Raw genomic sequence first — 15,294 nt, 5'->3', positions numbered from 1 at the left:
CACCGCGTCGCTGCTACGCCAGCCCCAGCGCAGCCACTCGCCGCCGCGCTCCTATCCCAGTGTCCCCCGAGAGGGCGGCCCGTGCGGTGACACCGCCTGAGCGCGGGGTACGCCGGGAGTTGTAGTCCGGGGGGGCACAGCCTTGCAGCGTCTCCGGAAGTGGAGGCGTGAGCGGCAGGGCAGTGCCTGCTTGGGGTAGCGGGAGGGCAGACTCTGGGCACCACTCCCGGGCCGGTCATGAACGGGCCGGCGGACGGAGAAGTGGACTACAAAAAAAAATACCGGAATCTGAAGCGGAAGCTCAAGTTCCTCATCTACGTGAGTGCTGCCGCGGGAAGGCTGTGGAGGGTGAGGCCTGGCGCGGACAAGATACCAGTTTACCCAGGTGTAAAGTGGGTGGGGCGAGCGGCCGCCGGTTCCGGGGCCCTTCACGGAGGACCCTTGGCCCAGCGCACCCTTTGCCCGTGTTACAGGAGCACGAGTGCTTCCAGGAGGAGCTGAGGAAAGCGCAAAGGAAATTACTGAAGGTGTCCCGGGACAAGAGGTGAGGCACGTTGCAGGGACGGAGAGCGATGTGGTTCCTAGGGAATCTACATTCGGACCCCATCCCCGAGTAGGGCCACAAGTGCATGGGCTCTTTCAAGGATCCGATGGGCCAGCTGGGAGGGACAGGGGCCCAGGAGGACATTGCTGCGCTGGAAAATCACTGTCCATCTCCCCTTCCCTCCCCTCAGTTTCCTCCTAGACCGACTTCTGCAGTACGAGAACGTGGATGAAGACTCTTCGGGTGAGCAAGGTCTTCAAAAATTGGTGGAGGGCATGGTTCCTGGCACTTAGCAAGCTTCCTGGGCCCCTGCCTTTTAGGCAGTGGCGGCTGATACAGCCCCCAGTGGTCCTTAAGCCTAGTTGCTTGCCTTCCACCTCCACCGTTCTTTCATTCAGGCACTTACTGAGCACCTGTTGCGTTTCAGGCACTGCGCTTGGCACGGGAGATACAGCAGAGGCAGAGATAGGCAAAGCCCTTGGCCTCTTGTAATTTATATTCTAGTTAGGAAGAATAAGTAAATGAAGACAATAGACCAGAATTTTAGGTCATAGTAAGAACTTGAAGGTAATGAAAACAGTTATGTGATAATGATTATAGTAGAACAGGGGTTGATGAATTGTTTCTGCAAAGGGCCAGATAGTAAGCTTTCTGCAACATACAATCTTTGAAGCACCTACTGAACTCTGCCATTGTAGTAGCAGCCGTACCCCATAGGCAAATACATGAGTATGGCTATGTTTCTATAAAGTTTTATAGGCACTGAAATTTGAATTTTGTATTATTTTCATATGAAAAATTTTTCTTTAGTTTTTTTTTTCCAACCGTTTAAAAGCTTAAAAGCCATTCTTGGTCAGGCGCGGTGGCCCATGCCTGTAACCCCAACACTTTGGGAGGCCGAGGTGGGCGGATCACAAGGTCAGGAGTTCAAGACCAGCCTGACCAACATGGTGAAACCCCGTCTCTACTAAAGATACAAAAATTAGTTGGGTGTGGTGGTGTGCGCCTGTAATCCCAGCTACTGGGGAGGCTGAGGCAGGAGAATCATTTGAACCCTGGAGGCAGAGGTTGCAGTGAGCCGAGATCGCTGCCACTGCATTCCAGCCTGGGCGACAGGGTGAGACTCCGTCTCAAAAAAAAAAAAAAAAAAAACAACAACAACCAACCAAAAAAACACCATTCTTAGTTTGCAGACCACACAAGCAGGCAGCAGGCAACGTCTGAATAGAGTACTCAAGAAAGGTCTTTCACAGAGTGACATTTGAGTTGGGACCAGAGAAGAAACCAGCCTTCCATCCTGGGCAACATAGTGAGACCCCCATCTCAATTAAAAAAAAAAAAAATTAGCCAAACATAGTGAGACCCCCATCTCAATTAAAAAAAAAAAAAATTAGCCAGTGTAAGTGGGTGGGCGAAGGGGTCCCACTCCATCTGGAAAAAAAAAAAAAAAAAACAATCTTGTGAAGAAGTGGGCTAGATCTGTCCCGGCAGAATAATAAATGCAGCTACCCTGAGGTTAAGAACAGGTCAGGCTTGGTTGAAGAGCAGAGGGATGAAAGAGAGAGAACACTGTTTTCATTCTTTTATTTGAATATTGTCTGCAATTAACTATATTTTACATCATAACCAGGGCCCCACATGTTAAACAAAACAGTTTAACGAAACATTTTTAAGATCACTGTGTCCAATTCATCCTGATACTTTTTAGACTGCTTTTTTTCCCTTCTTTTAATGCTGGTTGCAAACCAATAAATTGATTTCATGACCCACTAATGGCTTGAGACCCACGGTTTGAAAAACCTGTAAGGTGGGCATTTGTGGGCCTCTTCCTGGGTGGGGCCCTCATAAGCCATGTCACGTAGAATCACCTCTGTCCGTGGTGCCTTTAAACATTGGTCTAGGCCGGGCGCGGTGGCTCACGCTTGTATTCCCAGCACTTTGGGAAGCCTAGGCAGGCGGATCACGAGGTCAGGAGATCGAGACCGTCCTGGCTAACGTGGTGAAACCCCGTCTCTACTAAAACCCTGTCTCTACTAAAATACATAAAATTAGCTGGGTGTGGTGGCAGACGCCCGTAGTCCCAGCTACTCAGGAGGCTGAGGCAGGAGAATGGCGTGAACCCAGGAGGCGGAGCTTGCAGTGAGCCGAGATTACGCCACTGCACTCCAGCCTGGGCAACAGAGGAACACCCGTCTCAAAAAAAAAAAAGCACATTGGTCTGAGGCAGGGGTTGGCTTGGCACGTGGCAGCAGCCACAGTTTAGGACATAGTATTTTGTTAGAACGCATGATACCCATTCGCTTGCTATTATAGGAGGATTGTAGATAAGGTTAGGGAAATAGGCAGGGGCCCACTCAGGTAGGTCATAGTAGGAGGTTTGGCTTTTATTGTAGGCTGTCATCCCCTGCCTCTCCTTTCCCTAGGGGCTTCCAGTTAACATCCTGTTTGGGGGGAATTCAGGGCAGGAGGTGGGAGAGAACCCAGTATGTTCATGGCCAGAGTGGGTTGCATCTGAGGAGGAAGAGCCAGCCACTGACGATCCCTACTCCTGTCGTGGAGGCCCACGCCCTGGCCGGGGAGACACTCACAAACGACGCTTCTCAGCACAGTGTGAGGGCATCCATGACGAGTGAGAGTAGAGGGTTCCAGGAGAGCCTACAGTTAATTGGGCTTGAGGGATTCTGGACGACTTCTCAGAGGAGGTGGCATTTAATCTGCTTCTTAAAGGGTCTGTTTGAGCAGAGGCATTGGTAACGGCTTCTATAGGTGTAGCAGTCGTTTGTTTGATGAAAGATGGCCCTTCTAGGCAGAGGCACTGAACTAGGAAATACATTTCATTTTTGACGAAATAGGTCAGTGTGCTTTAAAGAATACATTTAGGTTAGTTGACCAGAAAGGTACATTGAAGCCAGATTAAGCAGCACTATGAATTCATGCAGGTAGTGGGTGATGTCATCAAGAAGGATGTGACCAGGTTTGTTTTAGGTCACTCTGGGGGTGGGGCTGGACAGTGGGTGGCAGGGTGAGGTGAGACTGCTTAGCAGGTGATTTTGACGTGCTGGTGGCCTGAACTGTTAGTTGGCGTGGGAAGCGGTGGATGAAGGGGAGGACTTCAGGAGGAGATGAACAGGACCCTGGTTATGGGGAGTGGGGCAGAGGCAGGAGTTGAAGGCTGCACAGCTCAGAGGCAAGGAACCAGTGGCATCAAACAGCCAAGGAGTCACAGACCTGGCTTGGAGTCTTAGCCTCACACCTTACTTTCTGAGCCTTGGTGACCTCATGTGATAAGTGGAGGTGCTGCCCTTCCCATCCTTCCTTGGATCTGATGACAAGGAGAAGTGGTGAGTGGGAAGGAGCCTGGCACCCTGGCCATGCGTGGCAGGTGTGTTACGGAGGAACCAGAGCAGTAGGGGGGCTGGGGAGGCTGTCGAGGCTGTCGGGCTCCTTGGGACAGCTCAGGTGTGTGGTGCATGCACATGCCCACCAGCTGGTGAGTCAGATTCCCCCGGAGGCCCTTCCGTTGGGTTTTGTTTTTTCATTTTTTTGAGGCAGGGTCTTGCTCTGTCACCCAGGCTGGCATGCAGTGTTATAATCACAGCTCACAGCAGCCTCAATTTCCGAGCAGTTCTCCTGCCTCAGCCTCCTGAGTAGCTGGGACTACAGGCACACGCCACCATGCTCGGATAATTGTTTTTGTTTTTAATAGAGATGAGGTCTTGCTAGGTTGTCCAGGCTGCTCTTGAACTCCTGGCCTCAAGCGATCTGGCCACCTCAGCCTTTCACAGTGCTGGGATTCCAGGCGTGAGCCCCCGCACCTGGTCTTCCGGTGCCCTTCTGTAGTGTAGAGGAGGTTATACCCTTCTGGGATGGACTGGGATCCCCCCCACCCCCACTGACCAGCTGTCCCCATCACAGACTCAGATGCCACTGCATCATCAGATAACAGCGAGACAGAGGGGACACCCAAGTTGTCTGACACACCGGCCCCTAAGAGGTGAGAAGAAGATGCGTTCCTCTCGCTGGGGAGGGTCAGGTGGGGCGCCTGGGCTCCTAGCCACCTCTGACCTCACCCTGTCCTTTCTCCAGGAAGAGAAGCCCTCCGCTGGGGGGGGCCCCCTCTCCCTCCAGCCTCTCCCTGCCTCCTTCAACAGGGTTTCCCCTTCAGGCCTCCGGGGTCCCCTCCCCATACCTGAGCTCGGTGAGTTGGGGTCAGGGATGGGAAGTGCCTGGGAGTAAGGTGGGTGTCATTTGGGCAGAAGGGCTGGGCCTCGGGGCAAGGCCAGCCCAACTTTGGGGACATCTGTCTGGGTGTGGCCCAAGTGTCCCGTGGAGGGTGTGAGTCGGGGCTGCCCCCTTCCCTCTGGTGTAGGAACGGGGCCAGGCCTGACTGAGGAGAGCAAAGCCCAGGACAGCATCCTGCTGCTGCCCGGCCCTTCTGTGCTCGGGAGCCCCGGGAGCCACACTCATCACCATCTCTTTTGTTTTTCCATCCTCCTTCTGTTTGCATTTCTTCCCCTACCCTCACCCCGGTCCACTCCGCCTCCCATCTCCATCCCCGCTCCCGCCCGCAGCTGGCCTCCCCCCGCTACCCCCCATTCCCTTCTGACTACCTGGCCCTGCAGCTGCCCGAGCCCAGTCCCCTGAGGCCCAAGCGGGAGAAACGGCCCCGCCTGCCCCGGAAACTCAAGGTACCCTGACGTGGGGGCGCTAGGGAGGGGCAGGACGGTAGGAGGACAGCCACCTGAGGGAGGCTGAAGGCGGGGGCCTGTCAGAGAATCATGAACGGTTAATTTGGGGACCCAGTCAGCACTTAGCACTGAGGGGCGGATCAGAGAAGTCTCGGCTCACAGGCTTGTATGGAGACAAATCAGGGCAGAACCAGCCTTGGGGGACCCGGTGTGCGGATGCCAGGGGTCCCGCCCTTTCATGGCTGCAGTGTAGCAGGGCCAGGCTCATTTTCCCAGGGGGGTGTGTTCTGTGATGCCAGGTAGCCCCAGACCGGGTCAGGATTATGGGATCTAGAGTCAAGTTGAGACTGCCTGTTAGAAACCACGTGGCCTTGAGCAGGTCTCTGCTACCCTCTAGGCCTCCTAGGCTTGGCACCTATAGGGCAAGTGGTCCTACTCGATGTGACCAGCAAGCGCCCTTGGAGCGCCTCCTGTTACACAGCAGTGCACAAAGCAGACCAGTGCCTGCCGTCACAGAGCTCACAGTCTAGCAAGATAGGCAGAAAACAGACCAGAAAAATAGGTACTTGTGGAGAACAGAGTGAGGTCCAGAGCGTGGGGACGCCGGTGGGACGAGGCTGACACTTAGGGCCCAGCAGTCTGGGATGTTCTTTGATCAGAGACTTACAGGAAATGGCAGGAGCCGTGGCTCCTGGGCAGTGTTTCCATCGGGCAGAGTCTGTTGGGGAGAAAAGTAAGCAGGGAATTGGGTCCCGGAGCAGGTCAGAGCGGGAGCTCCTGAGGTGCCAGTGTGCAGGATTCGCTGTGAATGAAGCCTTGGAGACAGCAGTTCCCCGGTGGGGCGCAGGTTGCAGGTGTGGAGGGGGAGTGATCTAATTGCATTTTAACAAAATTTTAGACACTGGTGGTCAGAGAACAGTTCGACTGGGTGAGCGGTGGGGTGAGTTGGGATGGGAGTGAGAAGGTCACCGCGGTAAACCAGGCCGAGGGCAGAGGGTCCAGAGGGAGCTGCGGACCCATTTCAGAGAATGAGCATGGGAGTTCCTGGAGGACCTGGTTTGGGCTGTGCGGGAGAGAGGCCAGGATGCTTCCAGGGCTTTAGTCTGAGCACGAGTGGAGTCTCCCTCCCTGGAGATGGGAGGGCTGTGGGAGCACAGGCTTGGAGGGAAGCTGAGTCTGGATGCGGATGTGTCGGGTGCCATCTGGAAAGGCAGCTAGACAGTGGCCCATGAGGGGCTGCGCATTTGGAAGCCGCCAGGCTGGCGGTAGATGCGAGCCTTGGGAGAGATGGGGATGGGCTGAGGGGCAGAGCGGAGTGGGGACCAACTGGGCAGCTCCCAGAGTTCTGGAGCCAGAAGCAGAATGAGAGGCCGCATTTGCGGTGGTCTGGAGTACAGGCCCTGGTTCTTAGCACGGGGGTGGTGGGCAGGGTGGGGGGTGGCGCAGCATGGGGGGGCACTTTGAGGCTTTCTGGCTGGGTGCTGAGTCCCGAAGCGGAGTCATGTCCGGGAGCAAAGTTGTAGACATTCTGGAGAGAAGGTTTGAGAGGGTGGCCCAGGTCCATGGCTGTCGGAGGAGGCGGGGAGAAGCCAGGAAAGGCCTCAGCGAGGAGAACGTGTGAGCCCAGGGTGAGTGGATTTGGATATTCCTGGCTGAAGCCATAGTGGGAAGGGAGACAGGGCCACAGTGAAAGCACTGCCTGGGCCAGAGTAGGAGTGGTAAGAAATTGGCAAGAAGAACCGGGTGGGGCGGGGTCATGGAAGGCCTGGACACCGGCCTGAAGTGGGTTTGTCTGTTACTGTCAGGGGAGCGGGAGTCCCTGAAGGGTCAGGGGAGTGAGGAGATAGAAGGAAGGGAGTCCAAGCAGAGGAGGGATAGCTGTGAAGACAGAAGCAGGTTGGTTCTCTCAGGCCTGAGTTGGACTTGGCCGGCTTTGAATCCCAGCTCTTCCAGTGCTCACCATGCAACCTCAGCGTTGTCATTTCACTCTTTGAGCCACAGCTCTCTTTCTCCATTCAGTGGCGTCATTGTGCAGAGAATGTGAGTGAAGGGATGAAAATCACTTGGCCCATGCCTGGCCCCTAGTAAGCCACAGAGAAATGTGAGCTACTGCCAGTCAGGCTGAGAGGACGCCACTGAGGAAGTCCAGGCCAGGGTGGGACATGCTGCGCACAGCAGGGAAGGAGAGGGGGTGGCCAGAGAAGGGGATGGTCCTTTCCAGTCATACACGCATGTCTGCTCCCGTGTGTACATGTGGGGGCCTGGTGCGGGGCGTGGGGGTGCTGTTCAGAGTTGGGCCCCCTGTCTGTTATCCATCCTGCCAGCCTCCTATACCCTGAGGCCTGACCCATCCTGGCCCCCATGCCACCCCAGCAGCAGAGATGAGGGTGAGGGCTCCTTAGGAAGCAGAGAGGAGGCCACGGGGCCAAATGTGAGAGGCCACGGGCCCACTCAGAAGGGCCACTGGAGACCATGCATGGCGTTTCCTGCCAGCCCACCCAGCATCTAGCCCAGGGCCAGACTGGACACTGCCCCACAGCACCCAGCAGGCCTGCACCTCAGGACCTCCATGTCCACACCAAGTTCAGCCTCCTCCGCTGGCACGTGACCTCTCCCCACTCCCCGGTGTCCTGAGGCTGGGAGGGCGTTAACAGAAACCACCTGGCACACAGCAGGTGCCCAGTTTGTGCCCACAGACAAAGCACGGTGACTGCGGAGGAGACCCACAGAGCTCTCTGGGGAGGGTTTGTGAGGACCTGGCAGCGGGGTGGAGCTAAAGGGTTGAGCAGGGCAGAGGCCACTTCCCACCCTCAGAGGACAAAGCAGGACTTCTGACAGATAGAGCAGGATGCCCAGGTGGAGGGGCCGCCTGTCATCCAGCAGGCGGCACTCCCGTCCCAAGGCCCCGAGTGGCACGGTGACACGCTCAGGTCTGTGTTTTAGAGTGCGTGCTCTGGCTGCAGTGTGGAGGAGCTGGATCTGGGAGAGGCTGCAGGCAGGGAGTCCAGTTAGGAGGCTGGGACCGCAGCCCAGGTGAGCTGAGAGGAGGGCTGGGCCTAGGCCACGGCTGCAGGGATCCCGAGGAGGGGCCCATCCAAGACATAATAGAAGCTTCTTGGGGGCAGATAAGCTGCCGCCGGGGCTCCTGGCTCAGGCAGCCTGCAATACCCTCCAGCGAACCAGTGAGTCCCGCAGAAGAGGGAGAGGAGGAGGAGTAGGGAGAGGAAGCTGGTACCTCCGGGGCCAGCAGGCAGGCAAGCACTCCAGGCTGACTCCGTCCGCCTCTGGCTTAACCCTGTCTCAGGGCAGCCCAGGCGCCTCCCTGGAGAGGGCAGGTGCCCGGGCCTTTCCCTCCCGGTTTCCTGTGAGACACCCCCATCCCCTCATCTCACCTCCATCACCACCCCCAGGCACTTGCTGGTTTGAGGCTCTCAAGGGGCTGGGGGGGGGCAGGCCCTGAGTGCAGCATGGGTTGGCCCGGCTGTGCCCAGGGCCCCTTCCCCCTCCCCAGAGCTGCCCTGGGGGGCAGGGCCCGGTCTCCTGAGGCCCCAGTGCCTCCCTGACTAGCCCCCCTGTGTTTCTTCCCCCTACTGCAGATGGCGGTGGGACCCCCCGACTGCCCTGTGGGAGGGCCGCTGACCTTCCCTGGCCGGGGTTCTGGGGCTGGGGTCGGGACAACCCTGACCCCCCCCCCCCCCCCCCAAGATGCCCCCCCCCACGATCCTGAGCACGGTCCCTCGGCAGATGTTCAGCGACACAGGTAGCGGGGACGATGCCTTGGATGGAGACGATGACCTGGTGATCGACATCCCGGAGTGACCGCGACATCACGCCATGCCCACCACGGCCCCACCCGGCTCCCTCCCTGTGCCAGCACACACAAGCCCAGCTTCCTCAGAGGTGTTTATTGACGCCCAGCTGCCATGCTCCGGCCACTGACACAACCAGAAAAGGCGTAAACATGCACGGGTGTCCCCCAGGAGGGTGGCAGGGGCCCTGCCTTCAAACCCCGGCCCCCTCCAGGGGACAGTTATTTAAACGAGTGGCCGGGAGCATCTGCCACCTGCTGGGGAGGCAGAGACCCTGCGATGGCCACCTCTTTAAAAGGGCAGCTGTACAGGGCTAGGTTTTTTCAGTGACGTTTCTGTATTAAAGGAGTGGCTCTGGGTTTGTTTTTTGTCCCTTTTTTTTGAGACATTCTCCTCCTCTGAACCTCCCCTAATCCGACCTCCTCCCTGTGGGGGGAGAGGGACGGGGCAGCGTGGAGAGGCAGGAGTGAGGAGCGCGGGGGTCTGGGGCCGGGCTCTGAGCACTGCCCGGGTGTGCAGATGATAGGGGGTTTGCATATTTGCAGGGACTAGCGAGTCAGGCAGGAGGTTTGCATATGTGAATATAGAACTCCACAGCCCCTCATGAGCAGACAGACCCGGGTCACGGAGACTCACAAAAATAAGACATGTAGTGCAGGGTGGGGGCAGCCCACCCCGTGTAAACGTGCAACACACTCGTGCGAAGGTTGGGTACTGGACCCGGCTCGATGGGCCTGTGCCAGGACACTGCTGTCCACTCAGGCTGAGGACAGAGCCCCGGCCGCGGGGGGCAGCTCGCTGGTCAGGGTGTGCCAGCGCTCCAGGGCTGCGTCCGGCTGCTGCAGGCAGTCACTCCAGTGCTTCCGAGCCTCACCTCGGGCACCTGGCCCCAGGGACACACCACCTGGGGGAGCAGGTGGCAGGGTCAGGGCCACCTCCCTGCCACTCTCCCGCCCTCAGCACCCGCAGCCAGCTCCTCCCTCACCAATGAAGTCATTGGATTTGCCAATGTCATAGTCCCAGACGGTGACTTCCAGGGTCTTGGTGGCCAGAGTGCAGAGCTCTATCTCGTAGAAAAACTCCTGGGGACAAGGCCGGCCACCCGTTTGTGAGCCAGCTCCCCAGCCCCTCCCTGGCCTCCCTCCATGTCCCGTCCCCACCCGGGTACCTCGTTAAATTCTGGGTTGAGAGTCTTCTTCTTCACGCACGTCTTATGCTTGGATTTCTTGTCCACATCGGGCCTCAGGTACCTAGGGGTGGGGTGGAGGGAGAGGAACTGAGGGGTGAGGGACAGGCCAGGCCCAACTCGGGCCAGGGCAGGCTCCCTGGTGAGGAGAGGGTCAGGGAGAGGGCTCACGTCTTGACGTAGGGGTCCGAGTAACCGTTGACGTCCATGGCAGCCAGATGGGCACAGCGCAAGATGCCTACTAGCAGTCCCCGGCGCCGCGAGTTGTAGCTGAGACTCAGCAGGATGCGGCCACGCTCCTCCAGCAGCCCCTGCCCCTGCTCCAACTGCGGGGCACAGACGCAGAGTCAGTCTGGGTCCCTGCGGCCTCCCACCCACATGCATCCCCATCCCCATGAGGTGCCTCACCTCCTTCAGGTAACAGGAGATGCCCCTCAGTGCCGCTGACATGGAAGAGGGGGACGCCAGCTGAGGGGGCAAAGAGAAGGTTCTGGAAGCCTGGCCTCCCCAGGGCCCCCTCCCCTGGTGCCCCTGCAGCCCCCGCACAGACCGGGACCTGACGCTCGAGGCAGATGTTAAAATGCTTCTTCTGCGAAGGCTTGAGGCGGCGGAGGGGCACGCGGATCTCCCCAATAAACTCATTGTGACTCAGCTTGTCCTCATCACAGACGGCGATCCTGGTGGGGAACTGCAGTGTCAGGGCCCCTGGGGTACCTGAGTCCCATTCCGGGGTGTAGGAAGGGCCTTGGACCAGCCAAGCTCTGCCCTAAACACTACGTCTCATCTGGAAGACAGGCTGGCACTTGAGAAGGACAAGCGGATTTGCCCATTCCTCTGTCCCTCCCTCTGCAGCCACCCGGCTGTCCCTGGTCCATCAGGACGTGCTCAGCCATTGTGGGAAGCCCTCAGAAATCTTGGAGCACGCCGCTCACTGCCTCCATTCAGGGCCTGGGGGCAGGAGCCGAACACCACGGTGGATGTGGCCATAGACACAGGCCATGAGAGCTAGAAGGGCCTTGGAGCCTTGGGCAGCCAGACGAGCACCCCATGCCTCCTCAGGAACCCCTGTCCTTTTCCTGCATGCAGCAGAGAGCCAGCCCCCAGGGACTCACTAAGAAATGATTGCTCTCCAGCCACCCGTCCTCCTGCAGCCCCTGCCCTGCCTCTGCAGTGACCTACTACCAGGTTGGGCATCTGTGGCATGGAGGATGGGCAGATCCCAGCCCTGCCACTTCTGAGCCACCTGTGTGACCTTGGGCAAGTCACTTGATCACCCTATGCTTCAATTCCCATCTGTAAATGGAGATAGTCAAGGGAAAGAAAGAAACGTGAAAATGCTAAGCCCGGGCTGGGCCCTGGTGAGTGCTCATTTTTTGGTCTCATTCTGGTTTTGGCCTCTAGCCTCCCCTCCATTCCACCCTCACAGCCGACACCAAGGTGGCCTCTCTGCCGCACAGCCCTGACCATCAGGGAAGGTCCCAGCTGCAAATCCAAACACAAAGGCAGAGGTCTCTCCAGAGCCTGGGTTTTGCTGCCCACCACCTCACTTGAGGGAGTACTCTTCCCACATCTCCATCTCCTGGGATGATGGAGCAAGTTCTCTGTCCCTGAAGACTTCACTCCTTAAGAGATTTTAGGGGAACTCAAGGCACAGAAGGGGCAGATCAAAGCTGCAGAGGTCTGACTTAAGCCAAGGGCTCTGAGAAGGGGTCTCAGCAACCCAGGAACGTTTTTGGGAGGGGGCAGAGCTTGGACCGAACCTCAGATGAGTGGAATTTAGGCTGGCAGGAAGGAGCTTTCCAGGTAGAAAACAACAGGAAAAGTTCAGGAGTTGTGGAACTGGCCAGTTGGAAGAAGGGAGTCCTCTGTTTGAGGGGCAGAAGATACTTTGTTTTGTTTTTGAGATGGAGTCTCCCTCTATCACCCAGGCTGGAGTGCAGTGGTGCGATCTCGGCTCACTGCAACCTCTGCCTCCCGGGTTCAAGCAATCCTGCCTCAGCCTCCCGAGTAGCTGGGATTTACAGGTACATGCCACCACGCCCAGCTAATGTTTGTATTTTTAGTAGAGACGGGGTTTCACCAAGTTGGCCAGGCTGGTCTCAAACTCCTGACTTCAAGTGATCCACCCACCTTGGCCTCCCAAAGTGCTGGGATTACAGGTGTGAGCCACCACACCCGGCTGGCAGGAGATACTGGGGGGCAGGAATGGCAGGGAAGTATTTTGGCCTGCTGCCAAAGGGGCTAGGGAGCCGCTGATGGTTCTTGAGCATCAGAGAGGTACGGGCTTAATGGGACATAGATCAACCAGGAGTTACAATGTCAGCTGTCCCCGAGCTGCTGCTGGGTGGTGGGGAGGGGTCCCTCACCTGAGCACCTTGTGCGTGATGTCATCATCCGTGATCCCGCTGTACGTCAGGTCCTCATTCCACACAGGATTCAGTGTGTTCCTCTGAGTCTTTGTTTTTAGCTTATTGGCCTGGGGTGTGGGGATGAAAGGTTCTCAATACCTGTCCTCCAGCCCCACGGGCTGGAGTCATGGGCTGGGCCAGGCGGGGCGAGAGGAGGCTGTTAGTTACCTTACAGGCTCCAGGCAGCAAGTGCAGCTTGACGTAGGGGTCGGCGAGGCCATTGAAATCCATGGGCTTGAGGCCCTGGAGAGGAGGGCAGGGGAGAGGGCTGGAGGCTCCTGGCACCTCTCTCCCTCCCTCTTGTAGAGCTGGACCCTGGAGGAGCCCAGAAGGAGGGTGCAAGGGCAGGAGGAAGGAGCAGGCCTGGGAAGGGAAGGAGGAATGGGCCCCCCCGGGGGCTGCACGTAAACCGGGCCCCGGCTTGGGCGGTAGGGAGTGCCCACCTTGGCCCTGAGGATGCTACAGTGCAGAGTGCAGGAGGCCCGGTCGTAGAGAAGGTCAAACTCCAGCGTGCCCAGGGCGGCTGGAGAGAGAGGAAAGGCAGCATGGGTTGGTATGGAGACAGGTGTGTGCGAGAGGCCAGCAGGTGGGCACTGGCTGTGTGTGTCTCTCTTGCCAGCCCTCAAGTGTGAGTGCAAGAGGCTGAGTGGGCCCATGCGTGTGTGCGTCTGGGTCCCTGGCTCGGCCGCAACTGGGGCTGTGTGGGTGGTGGAGTGTCTCAGCAGAAATACTGAATATTGAGCCTTGCTGAAGCTGTAATCTCCACACCGACTGCAGCTGTGGTGGCCGTCCCTGCCACCCCCCCACTGCCCTCCTCCCCTACCTACATGCACAGCCAGCAGGGCCCATCCCCCTCTGCCCCCCCACCGCAAGCCTGGAGGCCCCCACCAGCACATGGGGCCTCCAATCCCCCAGACTCACTGGCATCATCCGAGTCATAGCTGTCCACCTCCGCACCATCCTCAGGCGTGGTGGCCCCAAGGAGGGCTGCAGGGGGGGCCAGAGCCAGGGGGACCAGATGGGCGGGGGCCTCCCCGCCGCCCCCGCCGCCCCCTTCAGGTCCTGGTCCCAGGCGGGGGAAGTAGTCAGAGATCTGGCGGATGGGCCGGATGGGCCCAGGGCACACGTTGATGGCCATGTGCTCCTGGATGTTGATGGTCATGCGATCGCCCCTGCGGCCCCTCATGCAGCACCCCTGGCTAGGAGAGGGCGTGTGAGCCAGTGAGCCCATCATACCTAGCCATCCTGGCTGAGGGCCAGGCGACGGCCTCCTCGGTCTGCGGGGCTCTCACTGGCCTCCCTTCCTAGGTGTCCAGGGAGAGGGCAGCGTGTGCCAGCCGGTGGCAGGTAGGAGGCCTGGGCCCTGCAGACCCCACGCTGGCTCCACAGGGGCTGGGCTGCCAACCCACTCCCCGCAGAAGTCGAGGTTGCACCACCCCGTCCTCACCCACCCACCTCTAGGTTGTCCCTGTATCATCTTGCCAGCTCCTTCCTCTCCTCCGGGGCTCCCCTCTGCTCCTGAGCCTGCCTGTCCCCCAAGGGGCCCTGCAGGGCCCCGCCTCTGTTTCTCGGAGGCTCTGTCCTCCTCTGCACCAGGCGCTGGTCTAGTCAGGGTGTCACCCACTCCTCTAGGCTCCAACTGCCCACTGTCCCCTCATTCAGCCCCAGGACCTGTCTGCCTGCCTGATTCCCCCGCTCGCTCACCACAGCCCACGGTGGAGACCCCAGCCTCAGATGCCACCTCTGGCTCCCCAGGGGAGCCAGAAATTGCAGCCGCAGGAGAGCCGAACACCCCCGTAGCGCACACAGGCTGGCACGCTTCCCCGCACCCTCACGCCCCCGGCCTGCCCAGCCCCCTGCACCTGCCTCTGCCTCCAACAGGTGCCCAGGCACTGGGGGGACGGCGGGCGCAGGCTGGGCGGCGGCGGCCGGCAAGGAGAGCGCGGAGTCGAGCTGTGCGAGCCGAGAGGGAGGGAGAGCCGAGAAAGTGCGGGGAGGAGGGGGTGAGCGAGGTGGAAGCGAGGATGCAGCCGGCGCGGCGGCGGGGGACGGGGAGGGGCGCCGGGGCTGGGGAGGGGGCGGGATCTCGGACTCCCACCCGGGGCCCGCTCGGGAGCGCACGCGAGCGCACACACACACGTGTGCTCGCGCGCGCACACTCACGCAGGGGCACGCGGGCCGGCACACACTCGTGTGCACACATCCAGCCGGGCACCCCCGCGCGCACACGCCCGTGCCCACATGTGCACGCTCACACCCTTGCACACACCCAGGCGCGCGCTGGCACACTTACCCGGAGAACTTCGCACGCACACTCACTCGCAAACACGCGGGCTCCCTGCGCCACCAGGAAGCAGCCGCCAGAATCGCCGGGTGTTCCCCAACTACTCCTGGGAGACCTGGGCCGCGCGCGGCCACGGCGCCTCCCTCCCTCCCGGGTCCCCAGGGCCGGACCACTGGCCTCGTTGTCATGGTGACGCCGGCTCATCTCCCCCCACCCCCGCGCGTCTTCACGCCCCTCCCCCGCAGGGAGCTGGGGCCTCCCTCCTCCCCTCCCCATGTCCGTAGGGACCCAGAGGTGGACAGGAGCAGGGGGTCGCCTGCTGTCGCCGGCCGGGGATCTCGTGGTCTCCCGAACCAGGCTGGGGAGCCTCACGAT

The 15,294-nt window shown here is 59.4% G+C and overlaps 2 protein-coding genes across 3 annotated transcripts; one reads left to right on the top strand and one right to left on the bottom strand.

Moving 5' to 3' along the window:
* Window positions 1-8: 8 nt before the first annotated feature.
* INO80E (INO80 complex subunit E) lies at window positions 9-9,142 on the top strand. Its single transcript, XM_032155840.2, is given in 8 exon segments — window positions 9-318; window positions 474-544; window positions 735-787; window positions 4,460-4,538; window positions 4,631-4,742; window positions 5,116-5,232; window positions 8,829-8,918; window positions 8,920-9,142. Coding segments are annotated over 8 exon segments (735 nt in total). The 5' UTR covers window positions 9-237; the 3' UTR covers window positions 9,052-9,142.
* On the bottom strand, window positions 9,123-15,088 carry DOC2A (double C2 domain alpha). 2 transcript variants are annotated; one of them, XM_058440896.1, is made up of 12 exons: window positions 14,929-15,088; window positions 14,498-14,588; window positions 13,557-13,830; window positions 13,079-13,158; window positions 12,804-12,878; window positions 12,594-12,703; window positions 10,778-10,904; window positions 10,636-10,695; window positions 10,399-10,553; window positions 10,210-10,291; window positions 10,027-10,123; window positions 9,123-9,945 (listed from the first exon to the last, which is right to left on the bottom strand). In XM_058440896.1, the coding sequence occupies exons 3-12, from the start codon at window positions 13,819-13,821 to the stop codon at window positions 9,800-9,802; spliced, it is 1,197 nt and encodes a 398-aa protein (XP_058296879.1). In that variant the 5' UTR covers window positions 13,822-13,830; window positions 14,498-14,588; window positions 14,929-15,088; the 3' UTR covers window positions 9,123-9,799. The 2 variants fall into 2 exon arrangements, with proteins under 2 accessions (XP_058296879.1, XP_058296880.1); XM_058440897.1 differs by lacking the exons at window positions 14,498-14,588; window positions 14,929-15,088 and adding an exon at window positions 14,340-14,452 and having other exon boundaries at window positions 13,557-13,834.
* Window positions 15,089-15,294: the final 206 nt, after the last annotated feature.

This window comes from Hylobates moloch, unplaced genomic scaffold (assembly GCF_009828535.3).
Source record: "Hylobates moloch isolate HMO894 unplaced genomic scaffold, HMol_V3 SCAFFOLD_6, whole genome shotgun sequence".
NCBI classification, from domain to species: domain Eukaryota; kingdom Metazoa; phylum Chordata; class Mammalia; order Primates; family Hylobatidae; genus Hylobates; species Hylobates moloch.
The sequence above is the reverse complement of the archived record's forward strand: the minus strand, read 5'-3'. Positions and strand labels throughout refer to the sequence as shown.